This window comes from Danio aesculapii, chromosome 3 (genome assembly GCF_903798145.1).
Source record: "Danio aesculapii chromosome 3, fDanAes4.1, whole genome shotgun sequence".
Lineage (NCBI taxonomy): Eukaryota > Metazoa > Chordata > Actinopteri > Cypriniformes > Danionidae > Danio > Danio aesculapii.
The window spans coordinates 24,095,889-24,112,535 of NC_079437.1; the positions used below are offsets into that span (position 1 = coordinate 24,095,889).

Here is a 16,647-nt window from a genome sequence, read left to right on the forward strand (position 1 = left end):
TACTGAGGTTATGCTCTGAAATGATTTAATTATAGCCAACTAGTGTAAACACAACGCATATAAGAGATTAATGGTGGAGTTAGGCTTTAACACAAGCATTCAAGCACGGAGGTCAATTTATACAGAGCTCAAATGATTGACCTCTTCACAGTGAAGCATGCTCACTTTCTTTATCCAATTTGAATAAATGCTGTTGGTCTCGCTAATACTTTATGCTTCAGGACTGTGTCAAAAGGGTCAGGATGAGTACGGAAATCAATTAACTCTCTGATCCTGGGCTTGAGTTTTATTTTCACATTATTTACCAAATAAATAGGTTCAAATGAAAACACACACTCTCAATTGTGATACTTACAGGACTATGTGGGTGTGTACAAAGCCCGTGGGCGTTCTGGGAAGGCACAGATGACGCTAGCCCTGTTTGGGGGCCTCCGGCGGCTCCACCTCCATGCGACTGCTGTTGCAACTGACTGGATTTCTCTGAGGCCACCCCCTGTGCCATAGGGGGCAGCTGTGATGCAGGTGGAGCCATAGTGGTGGATGAATTAGGGGTGTGGGGCTGAGGGGTCTGGTTACCAGGCAACTGCGGGGGTGTTTGGTGCGGGGCAGGGGTAGGGGTAGGGGTGAGGCTACGTGCGGGAGAAGGGGAGTTTTGGCGTAAGGGAGGACAGTGCGTGTGCAGACCGGGCTGAGGAGCAGGTGGGGGGTGGTTGGACGGAGGCCCCTGAGGGCCAGCAGCGGCTCCAGAGCCTGGGACTGACGACTGGGACTGAGCTACAGGACTGTGGACTGATAGTGATGGTGGAGTGGGCATCTGATTCTGAGAAAGAAAAAAAATGATTCAGATTGTTTGAAAACATTGATAAGCAATTACATTTTCCTTAGAGTTTTGTTGGTGAAATAGCTCAATGCATCATAAATACTAGAGCAGGGCTCGCAAAATTTTTGTAGGCCTTGGGAAGGCACTCTTCAGTCTTTGGTAGCCCAAGTGTAAATTTAAGTAGCCCAAATAAGAAAATACATTATTTATTAAATTAAGACAAAAACATAAATTTACAAAATAATTACACACACATATACAGTTGAAGTCAGAATTATTAGCCCCCCTCTGATTTTTTTTTTTAATATTTCCCAAATGATGTTTAACAGAGCAAGGAAATTTTTACAGTACGGCTGATAATATTTTTCTTCTGGAGAAAGTCTTATTTGTTTTATTTCAGCTAGAATTAAAGCAGTTTTTAAATCACAGTCATTAGCCCCTTTAAGCTATTTTTTTGATTGTCTACAGAACAAACCGTCGTTATACAATAACTTGCCTAATTCCCCTAACCTGCCTAGTTAACATAATTAACCTAATTAAGCCTTTAAAAGTCACTTTAAGCTGTGTAGAAGTATCTTGAAAAATATCTAGTCAAATATTATTTACTGCCATCATGGCAAAGATAAAACAAATAAGTAATTAGAAATGAGTTATTAAAACTATTATGTTTAGAAATGTGTTGAAAAAAAATCTTCTCTCCATTAAACAGAAATTGGGGGAAAAAATAAGCAGGGGGGCTAATAATTCTGACTTTACCTGTACATATATATGTATACATGACATTTGTTATGTGTTATAACATTATAACAAATTTTTATATACATTTATTTTTAAAATAACCAAAATATTATTTAATATTAGATTAGATTTTTTTTTTAAATAACCAACGTGAACATTGTTTCAGGTTATTTTGGCAACTATAAAAGCTTTCTAAAAGCTATTTCTATATCAGAATCTTTGTGTCAGTGCGATCTCTATGAGTGGCGAGTGTTTGTGTGCTTCGGTGCCATTATTTGAAAGGTCATTGTTTATATCGTGGCTTTTCTCAAGTAAAAAGATTTATTACTGCCATTACAGCAGCACAGGACATAAACATCACATTTTTGAATGAATGTAAATGCATTGAAATATATATTTTACTCCCATAGCCCTTTGAGCAGGTGGAGATAGATTTTAGTGGCCTGACTGGAAAAAGCAAAGCCCCGGGACCAGATTTTGCAAGCCCTGTAGAGTGATTGTAAGTTTATGGTTCAGTTCTTTAAAGCGGTCATTTCAATGAATCCATTTAAAAACAGATTTCACTTAAAAAACATACAAAGCATTAATACACCAGTTTTTTAATGATCCTATAAATGAATTATGTGCATTACTGTTAATATTTAGTACATATAAATATGAACAGATTTGTCAGTGAAGAACCAGTTAAAAATATGCCTTCATTAACTAGATTTTGTTTTCTTTTTACAGTGTTTAAGGTGTTGCATTACATTTACTTTACATACAGCATGTGATATAATCAGAACTGATCATTGGTTGGTTTAAACTATCAATGAAAACATATAAATGGCAAATACAAACTATTGGCTGATACAATTGACTTGAATATTAGGCATACATCAGAATGATTTTTCATCATTAAATGTAAATAAAGGAATACATCACTTATTCTAATTTACTTCACAATTTCTATGAATGTTTATGACAACTAAAATATTCTCTTATAATGAATCTAAAGAGATTTAAATAAGCCAAATATAAACTCAAGTGAGGCTTATATTTCAATAAATAAAAGGTTGTTTTTAAAAACTGTATATGCTATTGTCTTTCACGAGAGGTCAAAAGAGAAACACTCTTATCAGCACCACTACACACTATCATACAAAAATATTAGAGACATCACATTGTTCTGAGTAACATGATATGAATGTGGTTTAATAGCTGACCTGCGGCATGGCTCCCTGCCCTGCAGGTTGGTTCAGGCCAACTGCACCCTGTCCCAATCCAGCACCGGTGCCTGTAAACTGGTTCTGCATGTACTGGTTTTGCAACTGGGGTACATTGGGTTGAGCCATTCGAGGTGTTCCCTGCATGCTCATCTAAATAGAGACAATAAAGATGCCAAATAAATGCTTCAATCAGGTAAATTTACATCAGTCACCATTTGGGTGGCAAGTGAAATTACCTGATTGAGGTTTGCACCCATTGGCAGGGGAGGCGTGGCCCTCTGTCCCATTGGTTGCTGCACCCCCACCTGGCCAAATTGATTCATACCTGGATGAAAGCAATAACAATGGTTACAACACGAGTCAAAAACACACATATAGACTCTTTTATATATAAAGAGTTCATATGAAAACAGATACATTTCTAGGTGAGTTTTTTGCAAATGTACTCTCTAATACTCAGGGTGAAATTATGATTTCCTTTTTGCCAATTGTACTATTGCACAACATAAAAAAATTATGTCTAAAACTGACTAAAATGGAGTAATCTGTTTTTGAATATAAACTCTTCATATATTGTAAGCAATAGTGTATCAACTACAGACCATTTAGTGAGTGTGGCATACCAGCAGGATTCTGCATGCGACTGACCATCTGACTGGGACCAGTGGCTTGAACTAAAGACGGATCTGAAAGAGGACCATCTAGGAAAGACCAGAAGATCCTTTAGAAATTACTCCACATCAATAACAAACAACAGCCTCTAATTAAACTGTGATTTAACAAAGCTGGGGAAAAAACTAACATTGTATGATTTTATGCGACATAAAAGAGTGTTTATTTAATGGAATGTGCAGCTACACTTAGAAATTCTAAATGTGAGGTTAAAGTAAAGTTGGAGAATGTTTAAATGGCTATAAATTGTGTCAAAATTTGGGTGGTCACACTTGGGTTTACATTTTGGGAGAACCAATTCACACCTTACTACACGTGTAAAAGGAAGAGTTTCTTTCATTTCTTTCTTCAAGTTTTATTGGACACAGAATTGTTTTCTGAACAATTTAAAGTAACACTTTAGTTTAAATACCAATTCCTACTGTTAACTGCTGGCTTATCATTAAGATAGTGGCTGTTTATTAGCAATTATAATGTATGATCTTATTCTACATCCCTAATCCTACCTAAACACAGCTACTACCTTACTAATGATCAAGAATCATTAATTATAGTAGAAGTTTAGTAGTTAATTAATAGTTTATGGAGATAAAAGTATTGAGTAATGGTTTATTACAGCTGGAATAGTGTCTTTAAATAAAGTGTGACCCTATTCTAGTATAAAATCCTAATGATTGTGCTTCTTATTATCACTTGAATGAATTGTTGTAATGCAAATGCTATTAAAAAAACTACAAAAATATAAACATTTATAATGTAAACATTATAACAATTGTGTTTTAGCGAATATCTTACATGGATAGATCTCTGTATCTCTGAATAAAACTAATACTTTATTTATATACATTAAATTCTGCATGATAAGTAAACTGTGGTAGTGTTTTCTTCCCAAAAGTGGTGCACACAGGTGAAGCAACTTTTAAAACAAGAGAGAAAAAGTAAGACTAGACTTGATTTTGTTTGAAGGGGATTGACTGAACAGTCTCGGTTTGCTATTGGTTGGTCTCGTATGATTGACTGGTTGTCCCGCCCTTGCGCCAGTAACCTTTCATCAGAGATGCAAGAGATTATTTTGATTAAATCTGTTTGTATTTCACTGCAATACATCAAGCTTTAAATTTGACTGCGGACAGACAAATGGATGTATGCAGATGTGTATATGTAGGTACTGGGCGGCTGTGCCTGAGTCATGCCAGCTGGTGCTTGAGGTAGAGCACTGCTGGGCATGCCAGGTTGCGCTGGCATCATACCCTGCTTTTGCAGTCTGGTTCTCCTCTTCTCCTCCAGCTCCTTCTGAATCTTATATATCTTCTCCGCCAACAAGTGGTAATACTCCGCCTGGAAGAAATCATGATATGATTTAAAGCATATGGAATAGTTCATTTTAAAGATGTGGCCATATTGGAGCAATTCCATGCAAATGTCAACCTTGACATGAAAAAAATAAAAAGTTCATCATAATAAAGAAAGCCTTTCTAAGCTGTTTGTTTAGGCCTGAATTTTATGCTACTATAAAAATGATCAAAAATGTTTGTCAAGGTTTTCAAACTATATTATTTGATTTACTAAGGGCACACAAGTGGTAATTTCACATCTGTCACATATATAGAGGCAAGACGTCTTTAGGTGAGACATCAAATACTTTCTCTTTTTTTTCCTATGGAGAGACAACTCTAATTATATTGGTTAGCATTATTTATTTTGGGTTGTGCAGTTTAATTGACATCATTTCTACAAATTATGTTGTTTACTGTATGTTGTTATTCGCATCCTTTTATGTCACATCCATAACGCATGTATATTGCCCTTAATTTAAATATAAACCATGTTTACAGTTCGATATTTTTTGATCCCTTACCTCTTTGGTTAATTGTTTTGAAAAATATGAAATGATTTTTCAATATACAGTTAACAGGATTTTAAGTTTCAAGTTTTTAGTGCAAATATCACATCTGTGACTAGGCATGGGACGATAACCGGTTTCAAGGTTTACTGTAGTTTGGAAAAGTCAAGGATTTGAAACTGCAAACATTTTCTGTTATACTGTTCCTAAGGTATAAAGTTGAAATCAGAATTATTAAACCCCCTTTGATTTTTGATTATTTGATTTTTTTAAGTATTTCCCAAACTATGTTTAACAGAGCAAGGAAATGTATGTTTGATAATATTTTTTCTTTTGGAGAAAATCTTATTTGTTTTATTTCGGCTAAAATAAAAGCAGTTTTAAATTTTTTAAAAACCATTTTAAGGTGAAAATTATTAGCCCCTTAAAGCAATTTTTTTCGATAGTTTACAAAACAAACCATCTTTATACAATAATTGCCTAATTACCCTAACCCTAAATTAACCTAGTTAAGCCTTTACATGTCACTTTAAGCTGTATAGAAGTGTCTTGAAAAATATCTAGTCAAATATTATTTACTGTCATCATGACAAAGATAAAATGAATCAGTTATTAGAAATGAGTTATGAAAACTATTATGTTTAGAAATGTGTTGAAAAAAATCTTTTTGTTTAACAGAAATTGTTTGGGGAAATAAAAACAAACGGGGGCTAATAATTCTGACCTCAACTGTATGCAAGTTTTTAACATTAAGTTTTTTAGGGCAACAATATCTATAGCAAAAGGACCAACATACAAGCACGCTACAGACCTGAACAGGGCAGTGGTTTTACTTTAAATGCAAAGAAAAGAAAGATATCCAAAGATGCTTTTTGAAGTTGTTATGAAGTCTGTGTTTTTGAAAGTAATAAAGATAGTTCATAATGAATATAAAAGAGATTTATTTAAATTGTTGACATGCTTAAATAAAAAAAGACAAAATATTTTAAATGTTTCGTAAAATAATATTGTTTTCAATGGAGAAATAGTAGTTGTTTTTTACCCAGAACTTATTTTAGAGCAGTAATCCCAATACTGTGAAACTGTAAAACCGTGCTTTTTTATCTCAGGTTTTTATACTATCAGAATCTTAACGCTGAATCTAATCTGTAACGCTGGAATTGCTTATTAGCAACATTTCATATGCCAAAAGCGTCAATTATTCACTATGAAAAGCACAGAGATGAATGAAGCTTGGACGCCTTACAGAGACATCAGTTTCAAACCAAGCAGTTGTTCTGTTGTGTAGTATGGCAAATTTGTGTGACCAACTTGTGTGTAATATAGTTTTCGCATTGGAACTTTACGCATATTCATGGGACAATAAGTGTGATCAAAACAAATTGCTCACCCAGAAAGAGTCTACCCAACATTTACTCACCCCAAGTCTGAAAAACTCACCCCAAGTTTCTTATTGTTCAAATCTGTGTTCCTCTGAACACAAATGAAGATATTAAAAAAGACTATGGAGGTTGGCGGCTAATTTCAACAGTCTGGTTTACAACATTCTTCAAAATATCTTTTTTTCTTGGTTGTTGTTGTTGTTCAAAAACGCAAGATGTATTGGTGTAAAACAACTTAAGGGTGAGTAAACAGTTTATTCATTCATTGCTTTTCCTTCAGCTTATTCCCTTATTTATCAGGGGTCGCCACAGCAGAATGAACCGCCAACTTTTCCAGTTCTGGGAACCCATACAATCGCACATTCACACACATACACTACAGCCAATTAAGTTTATTCAATTCACCAATAGCGCATGTCTTTGGACTGTGGGGAAAACCAGAGCACCCGGAGGAAACCCACGCCAACACAGGGAGAACATGCAAAGTCCACACAGAAATGTCAAACAGCCCGGTCGGGACTCGAACCATTATGTGAGGCGACAGTGCTAACTGCTGAGCCACCGTGTCACCGTAAATGGTTTAGTAACTTTTCATTTTTGTATAAAATATCTGTTTAAATCATTTTTCAAGCTGCATTAAAATAAAGACATTAAAAGATATATTGCGACTGGAAAAAGACAAGGTTTTCCAGCACTCCGTCTAACACTGAGAGCTGTTTCATAGACCTATAGTAAAGAACGAAGTGATTGTGTTGGTATTTACCAAATATAAATCCACAGACATTCTTACCCTGCTATTTGCAGATTCGTACATGTCACCCTCCACTTTCCGTGCATAAGCTACAAGGTTTTCCATCCGCCGGTCCTTCAGTGCTGCAGGGTCTGGAGTCGGGAAGATGGCCTGCACACTACTCACACAGATACACACAAAAGATCAAGCTCATGGAATAAAATGGCACCTTATGTGTGACCATTCCTGATGTGTGCAACTGCTAGACTGAAGATTTCAAATCCTTTAAAGGGACAGTTCACCCCCTCAAGTGTTTCGAAACTTTTTATGAGTATCTTTCTTCTGTTGAACACAAAACAAGATATTCTGAAGCCATCAACAACCATAGTAGGAACAAAAAAAAATACATTGTTCAGAATATCAGTTTACCTTCGTATTCAGCAGAAGAAAGAAATTCAAACTGGTTTGGAACAAGTGAAGTGTGAGTAAATGATGACAGAATTTACATCATTGGGTGCACTATCCCTTTAAAAAGATGAGAGGGGGGAAGTGACATTAAACACATTCATTATGCTTCAAAAAATGTCATTTTTTTCACGCAATTGTAACCCATTGATGTCAGTTTTTATATTGTTAAAATGCCAGTTAAAATATGTTCAGAGATGATAAATTACTACACGGTTTCAATTTACTATGATCTTCTACGTGACGCTGATTTGACACAATCTACATTGTAAAAGCGCTATACAAATAAAGGTGAATTGAATTTAATTGAATAAATCTCTCAGGCTACAGAGCATGTGCATCAAATTTTCTTGCTGGATTTTTCATAACAATATACTATATATACACTGCAAAAAAAGTACTTCAACAGTTTTAACAACAAAAAGAACAGCATTTTGCATATTGCTCTATATTGTATATATAAAACAGAACAAAGATACGTTTCAAACTAATTCAATTGCAAAAGGATTAAAAAGTACAAGAGGCTTCTGAATGCTTTCCAAATAGGTCTCATTAGCAATCACTAATGCATTCATTACAGTGAAAAACGGCTACATTTGATGCAGAAGTTTTGTTTCTTTGAAATAATATAACTGAATTTGATTAGTTATTAGCTCTAAAGCTGGGTATAGATGTCAATACCTTTTAGAAACTGTCCAAATTGTATTGATACTATATAGTGTCAAAAAATGTATTGTCATTCGCTACCTATGGATAAATTACATCAGTGTTAGTGAACAATGTGTGTATGATGGCAAATCTATGGCAAAAATAAATGAACATATAATAAATAAATAAACTGATGCTGGCACACTATTACAATTACTTCTGTGAGAGGATACAATGTATACAGTGCCTACAGAAAAAATCAGCATACCTTGTGAAAATCTTTACCTTTATTCACATTTACAACCTGCTTTCAAAACACCTTTGGGATAAAGGCACAGGTTAGGAAAAGGCTACAAAAACTTTTCAACGGCTGGAAAAGTTATTTGAAATGTAATTTGATTTAAGACTGTAAGACTAGTAATTATGTCAAGTAATTATTAAGTATTTAAGTCATTATTAAGTAATTTAAGTAATTATAAAGTAATTAAGGGGTATGATGATTTTCAATAGGCACTGTACATAAAAATGAAAAAAAAAACGAAAACCCGTTTGAGCAAAACCTCTGCATGCATCTGTATTAAGCTAGATTTATTCTTTTGCCTGGCGCCGCATCACGGACCTCCGCTGACTGCGCACGCACCTCACAAAATGGACAAGGCTTTTATACTTGACCATTCACGATTATGATATTCTTTAAAATGACAGGGAGGCGGTCATAAAAACTGACCGTAACTGACGGATAAACAGAGAAGTAGAACGTTTCTGGAACTACGTCATATCACCATTATCATTCAATATTTTTAAAAACTAATTATTTTTATGAATCATTTTAATGATTATAATGATTTTTATAACCATTCAAGATGTTTTTAAATCAAACTTTGATGCATCACTTGCTTTTGTTCATATCTCGGACAGTTCTACCCATTAAAGTTTATTAAAATATTAATGACAACAGAACATGGGTTATTCTACAAATATATATTTTATTATGGCAAGACTAACAGCAAAAAAAGTACACTTACTAAAAACCACTAATGTTTTTTTGTTTTTTTTAGATTTAGCCCGCTCCACAATTCACACATTACTGTCTGGCTATTTTCTGTCCGCTACTTATGCTAAAAAGACAATAATGGTCCAACAATCCTGACCATTATTACCAATAAAGCCTAGAAAAACAGGACTTCAGTACATTGTAAACTGATAGGTTCAAATATTCCTTTCCAGTTTTCAAATTCAATAATTAGTTACTTCATTTTAGCTTTGAAACTATTAAATTGTTTTACATTTAAAATTGTAATATATACAGTGTAAAACATATAAACGGTGGAAAAACATATTTCTGTAATTGTGTATCTGGGTCTCCACTTTTGCCAGGGCCTCTTTGGCTTTAACAAACTCATCCCTCAGATTTTTCCAAACTTTTCAACAAAAACTGTTCTCCTTTCTCCTGTTGTAATTTATAGCCAAGAATTATTGATCATCTGGTTATCTCTATGATCACGGATCATAAAGATGTCTGTACAGTCGTGCCCGTTTCAGACAAAAACAGACACTCTTCAAAGTGTTTCTCTTGAAAGTGTTTTCAAAGTGTTTAAAAGTGTTTTAACGCAAATCAAACGCAGCACCCCGCGAACTGTTCGCTCGAGTCTCAAAAAAAAAATCAAACGCTCCGCTAGCCAAAATCATGTTGGGCAAACACAGCAATGACATCACATTCGCAACGCGCACTCAAGCAAACGTGCCGAGTGCAAATCAGGCTTTAGGGCAAAAACGCAGTCTCGATTATAATTTTTCATATTGAACGATGACGATAAATATTTGGATATAAGATGTTAATGCTTCCAGACTTAAAAGATTACCCCAACAATGATTGAAGCCATTAAATGTCATAATTGGGTCCATTAAATGGGTCCATGGGTCCATTAAATGTCATAATTTTTGGCGGATAAATCTTTAGTGGCTAAAGATTCGGTAAATTCTGTAAATCTATTATCAAAACACTTTTAGATTCCCATTGTTGCACATTTCTGATTTGATTTGATTTCTGATGATGATTTGATCACGAATCGATATAATATCGTTTATCGGCCCAGCCCTAATCTGTATCAATATCTTGCTCATGTTAATGTTAAAATGTTAATGTTTAAAAGAAGAAGTAGCCTATTAACTCTTCAAACATTTGGTTCTGTTATAAACATCACTGTAAAAATCTTATAAATATATTATACTATAAATAATAAATATCAAAAATATATTTAAAAACTTTTCTAAATATCCCTATAATGGCACTCAAAAGTTTAAATAACAAATACATTTTAAAGGTATTTTGAAGTCAGCACAATAAGAATAATCAAGACTGATTATTGCAGATCTCAAACTGCATTACTAAATATCAGAACAGGTTTACACACCACTACTCAAAGCAGCAGTGTGTGTGTGTGCATACACATGACTCACAGTTTGTGTACAAGGTGATTGCGGAGGTCCTGTGTGATGTCTTCATGCCAGCTCTTCCTCATTCCAGCAGAGGGCGGCGTAGCAGTGGCAGCAGAGCCCATGTTACCAACACCAGAGCTGTCATTCATCAGGCTACAAGACACACACAAACCATCAAACACCTGATGTTAAGCAGTACTGATGTTAAGCAGTAACTGACCAATGCATTTAAACCAAACAGTAAGAGGCACAGTGATGTTCAATACCTCTGAGCGGTCATGTTCCTGTGCAGCATGCCATCGGGCAGCATTCCTGCATGCTGGTTCGACATCGGAGCACCGACTCCACCATTCACTCCCATTGAGTTTCCACCTGCTGGAGCACACAGTTTAAAACAATGTAGGTCATATCATATATCATATATATTTTAATTTAATGCCGTGTCAGCAACAACAGCTATTTTCACAGCAAAAGCATTTCATTGATAAATATACAATTAAAAACCACATTCAAATGAATAAATAAATTAGATTTTTTACATTAATACAGAATACAAATTCTGAAAAAATGTTCCTTTAAGACAATGTAGGTAAAACATGAGTACACTCCAAAAAAGCAGTTGACTAATGGACGTCATTACACTGCAAAACTTTATTTACACAGTATTTTGTGTCAGCGCAAACAGCCAAACAATCCTTAATCAAGATGCATTAACTTCGGAAATGACAATATTACAATGTGCAATAGGTGATTGTCCTCAGAAACCATTTTTGTTATGCTGATTCTGGTTTAAGTCTCTTCACATTCTGAGGGCAATCATCAAGGGTGCTTTTCTGTAGTTCGGTTCATTTGGTCCAGACCAAGGGCAACAAATGATACATTGTAGCTTTTTCTGCCGTTTTAGGTCCTTTTCACACCACACTGATTGCTTTGGTTCAGTTGAAAAGAACCAAAATGCAGTCATGTGACAAAATCCACATCATTCATTGGCCAGATGTTATTGAACGCATTTCCTAAACTGCTTTTTGATTGGTCGGAATTAACATGCAGAAAAATGTCAATGGAACTCCCACAAGTAAACAAACCGGCAGACACAAAATGTTGTTTTTTATTATGGAGGGACGACTGCACTGGCTGATTGCATCCCTGGTCATAGTATACTATATAGTTTGTATTCATCACTTTAGACAATTTTCGAGAATGAAGAGCGGCTGCGGTTGGAAAATAATGTTTTAATCCATTTTTCCCTCTGTCACTCTCTCAGGGTAAAGTCTAGATCAGATATGCGGCTGGCTGAAAGTGCGATATGCACATTAATATAGCAGCATTTTTTTATGACACTGTATAGTAATACTTAATATTTTTACAGTACTGTGACGGTTGGTTTTAGGGTTGGGGTGGGAGTAGGTGTTAAAAAATACAATTTACTGGGTAATTTATTAGATAACATAAGTAATACTCTGTACAACTACTGTTTTTACGTTGCTGTGACGGTTGGGTTTAGGGGTGGGGTGGGGGTAGACATTAGTAAAATACAATAAATGGGAAATTTAAGAAATAATAGAAATAATTCTTGTTAACTTCCGGCTGCATATGTATCCGATCTAGCAACAACCCTCTCTCAGCCCGTCGGACTACGGCAGCTAGATTAGTCTAAAAAGGCGCAGTAAATTTTGCAGTTGGGTCTGTTCTAGTTTGGATAACGTTCTCACCACAAACAAACACCCTCGGGATTCGTTTGAAAGAGTACCAAGACTACCTCTTCAAGGAGGTCTCGGTATGCTTTTTTGGTCCGCTTTTGGTGCGCACTCGAGTGCGATTGCTTCATTCACACCTGCCCAAACAAACCGCACCAAGAGAGAAAACGAACTCTAGTGCGATTCACTCTAACTGAATAAGTTAGATGTCCAAAACTATTTAAACACGTTTTAATATTCCGCGGAAAATGTTGGACAGAGAAAAGTTAGTCCAATTCAAATGTTTGGTCCAAACATTACAATGGGTTGTCCTACATGCCTGTCAAAATATGCAATTGCATACCACTGCGCACCTCTAGATGACTTCATCTGAGCGCTAACAAACGCCATTCAGTCAGAAAAGGGCAGGCAAACATCAACAACCTACGTTCTTTTTTAAGTTTGGGATTGTACTTACTATCTGTACTATAAAGTTTTCTCTGAGGTGAATGTTATGTGATGTATTGTAATGATGTTTTCTAGTGCGTGTTCTGGTGGCGTGGCTTTTTAGATGGTGATTTGCAGGGTGGGATGTAGGCTTTTAGTGCTATCAGACGAACGTTAGCATTTTTCAAGATCTCCTATTGCACTTCTAAGACTTTTTTTAAAGGATTTTTTTTTATTGAGTAACTATTTTATCTTATTTTAGTACAAGATATCTATTATTTAAAACAATAATTTAAAAAATCATAAAATCTTTTTACTTGTTTTACAGGAAATAAGAGTTAACCTTTAGCCACTTTGCATTTCATATCATAAATGCAGCTTTATTGAAGAATATTTAGATATTTGAAATGAAAAAAATGGCACAGAATAAAAAAAAAAGATATAATTTTGCAGCGGAGAAATGTGCACTTTTCCTCTATCATCCACAATGAACTGAAAAAATGCTATTTACAGGATTGAACGATTATATTAAATGAAGATGCTGAATAATACATTGTAATAAATGAATAAATTGTCTAGTTATTTAATACTGACCTGACTGGGCCTTTGTTAAAAAAATTTAAAAGAAAGAATTTCCATTTTTAATAAATAAACTTAATATGATACCACAGTTTTAGACACCAAGTTAAAATTACAACTTCAAAACCACAAAAACAACACGATTAGATTAGAACAATTCTGAAGATTGAACATTATTGGAAAGTGAAATGTCAGTAATGTAATGTGTTTTTTATTTATTGCCATGTCAGCAACCAAGGCTATTTTCATGGCAAGAACATTTCAATATTAAATAAACAATTAAGAACAACAAATAAATGAATACACAAGTTAAATAAGATGTTTAGTGTTAATACATGATAAGAATTCTGAAATCTTTTCTGGTGTCACTTGTCTAAAAATGTCCTTAAGAGTGTTCATTTTATAAAAAAAAAAAGTCTTCTAGAATCATTAAAAGCAGGACAGTACAGTAAATGTGTTTTACAGTAAGGGGAGTTTTGCAGCAAAAACATTGAGTGGGGTCTTCATCTTTAAGTAAAAAGGCATAAGTTAGTGAAATGTCAGTAAAAAAAATGCAACAAGACAAAAAAGACAACTCAATTCAAGATTCACACATTGCTTGTGATGCAGATTTGTGTGTATGCACTGTTACACAGAAAACAGTATCTGCTAACGGAGTTTTCACATCATCTTGCATAAGGGATTAAAATGACTTAAATGTTAACAAATCTTAAAGATTACAGAAACTCTCACCCATGTTGTTGAGCGACCTCATGCCAGGTTGAGCGGATACAGAGGTCTGCTGATTCTGATTGGATGCTTGGTTCCCTTGGTAAGTGAGTCCAAGAGCAGCATACGCTCTCTCAATGGAGCTTGGGTCAATCTGACTGGACGGGTTGATGGTTGGGGCTGAAGGTTGGCCACCAGGTAATGACCCACCTAAAGGACCACCCATGCCCATCCCAGCACCACCCAATAAAGCTGAAGAGAAATAGAGATGAAGGATGAAAGATTGAGCTACCTTTTTCTAAATACACCTTTTTGTCCATACACTGAAATAAGAGGAATCGAGGAACACTTTGGAACACCACTGACTTTTATGGATGAAAACAACTAAAACATTCTTCCTTTGTATCAGTTTCTAAACATAAGGATGAACATACTCTTGTTTCCTCCATAGAATGAAAATAAAAAGAAACTACAAATTTTATTATCTCACATTTAGGTTTATGGTAAATACAATCTTCTAAAACGTATACTGTGAATTATAAACTAACTATTGGAAGAAAATGTCAGAATTTTCAGAATCAGAGTAGGGCTGAATAATATATCATTTCAGCATCAATCATTTTGTTATCTGCGAATTTATGCGGAATGATTTTGGGAGTATCATAACTAAAAATGGTAATATATATTAATTAATAAAAAAATTAATTTTAAACTTTTATTTAATGTTTAAATTGTTAATCCAATTAGATTCACTTTATTTGGTAAACAAGGCAAGTCTCTCATATAATATCTCAACTAAAAGACTAAAAATATTACTTTACAAACTGTAGTGTAAAAACATCATATGAATATTTTCATATTAGTCAATAATACTACTGAAATTTATTTAAAAACTGAATCAATATAAATTTACACACATTTAATCAAGTAAATAAACAGAATCAATGATGGGCTAAAAATCTGCGGAAATCGGTGTAATCTGCACGTGCAGATTAGGTTTGGGCCCAATTATAATTAATCATCAAGTGTTTTGATTTTTGAGGCCTGTGACTGTGTGAGGGGCTAAAAGCGTTAACAAATAAAGCATAACAAATTGTACCATTTGTAATTTTTTGTAACTTTTTTTTACCGTTTGTTAATTAAATTTATTGAATTATATATAAAACAAAGACCATGCAATATTATTTTACATTTGATTATTCAATTACTGTATAATTGAACTCATTGTTCTCCTGTTTGACTCCTCTGAAATCAATAAAACGTGTTTATTTAAATTGTATCTTTTTCTTCATTGAATTCATCTATGCTTGTAGATTGTTTATTGTATCTTATGCACTCCCTTAATCATACCAATCAATCTAAAATGATAAATTCTTCCCAAATAGTTATTCAATTCATCTGGTGAAATTGTTTTAATGTCAGAATAAATAGCAATAATTGAATTTAAAAAAAAAATCACAATGTTAGATTTTTCCAATATCGTGCAGCCATCAAAAAAAATAATAATAATTTTAACTGTGATATATTAAATCTGAAAAAAGGGGGGATAAATCTGTTTTGTGAGATGTAAACTCAAAATTCTGAGCATGAAAAAGTCTGAATTGTTAGATATAAACTTGCAGTTGTGAGGAAAAAAGTTTGAAATTGAAGAATTGTGAATCAAATCTGAATTATGAAAGGTATACCCAATTCTGAGAAAGAGAGACATAAATCTAAATTGTTAGCAGGCCTTGACATTAACTTGTTTGATCACCAACCACTGTGGCTAGTAGTTTTCCAATGCCACAAGCCACAATTTTGTTGTTGGGAAAATATATTTTATATGCATAAATTTGACTTTGGTAAAATTACTTGATTTATATTTTGTGTTGAATCCACATGCCTCCTCGTTTAATTTAATTTTTGTGTGTTGTGTATGAGCTTGCTCAATGAGCATGAGAAAATGGATTGTGCTTTTATTTTCAGGGCTCAACACTAAGGATTTACCAAATTTCATACTAATAAAAAACTAATTAGTTCCTTGCCAGAAATTTTAAATAATGTAAAAACAAGCAAAATATAGCTGTTCTTAAAAATTGACATTTAAAACATTTTTTGTCATGCATCTACAACTATGCACAGTATCTTCCAGGCTAAAGGTCCCAGATCACCAGTTAACAATACATAAATGGAGAGTTAATCTCATATTAAAGCAATGTTTTAGTAAATTATGATAAATAAACCATATTTAAAATCACTGTAAGCAAGAAAGCAGGTGAAAAACATAGTGTGTGATAATGAAAGGATTATCCT

At 34.2% G+C, this 16,647-nt stretch overlaps 1 protein-coding gene across 8 annotated transcripts in view; it reads right to left on the reverse strand.

The window, feature by feature from the left end:
• The window catches only part of ep300b (E1A binding protein p300 b), a 69,682-nt gene that overhangs the window by 34,932 nt on the left and 18,103 nt on the right, over nucleotides 1–16,647 (reverse strand). For 3 of the 8 annotated variants that reach the window (XM_056453446.1, XM_056453450.1, XM_056453444.1), the window contains exons 6-14: nucleotides 14,380–14,607; nucleotides 11,212–11,320; nucleotides 10,967–11,098; nucleotides 7,454–7,571; nucleotides 4,689–4,776; nucleotides 3,369–3,467; nucleotides 3,003–3,091; nucleotides 2,764–2,916; nucleotides 356–820 (exon numbers count right to left, since the gene is read on the reverse strand). In XM_056453446.1, coding sequence (XP_056309421.1) covers nucleotides 356–820; nucleotides 2,764–2,916; nucleotides 3,003–3,091; nucleotides 3,369–3,467; nucleotides 4,689–4,776; nucleotides 7,454–7,571; nucleotides 10,967–11,098; nucleotides 11,212–11,320; nucleotides 14,380–14,607 — 1,481 coding nt within the window. The remainder of the gene's footprint in view (nucleotides 1–355; nucleotides 821–2,763; nucleotides 2,917–3,002; nucleotides 3,092–3,368; nucleotides 3,468–4,688; nucleotides 4,777–7,453; nucleotides 7,572–10,966; nucleotides 11,099–11,211; nucleotides 11,321–14,379; nucleotides 14,608–16,647) is intronic. The other 5 variants (XM_056453449.1, XM_056453452.1, XM_056453451.1 and 2 more) reach the window with 3 other exon arrangements.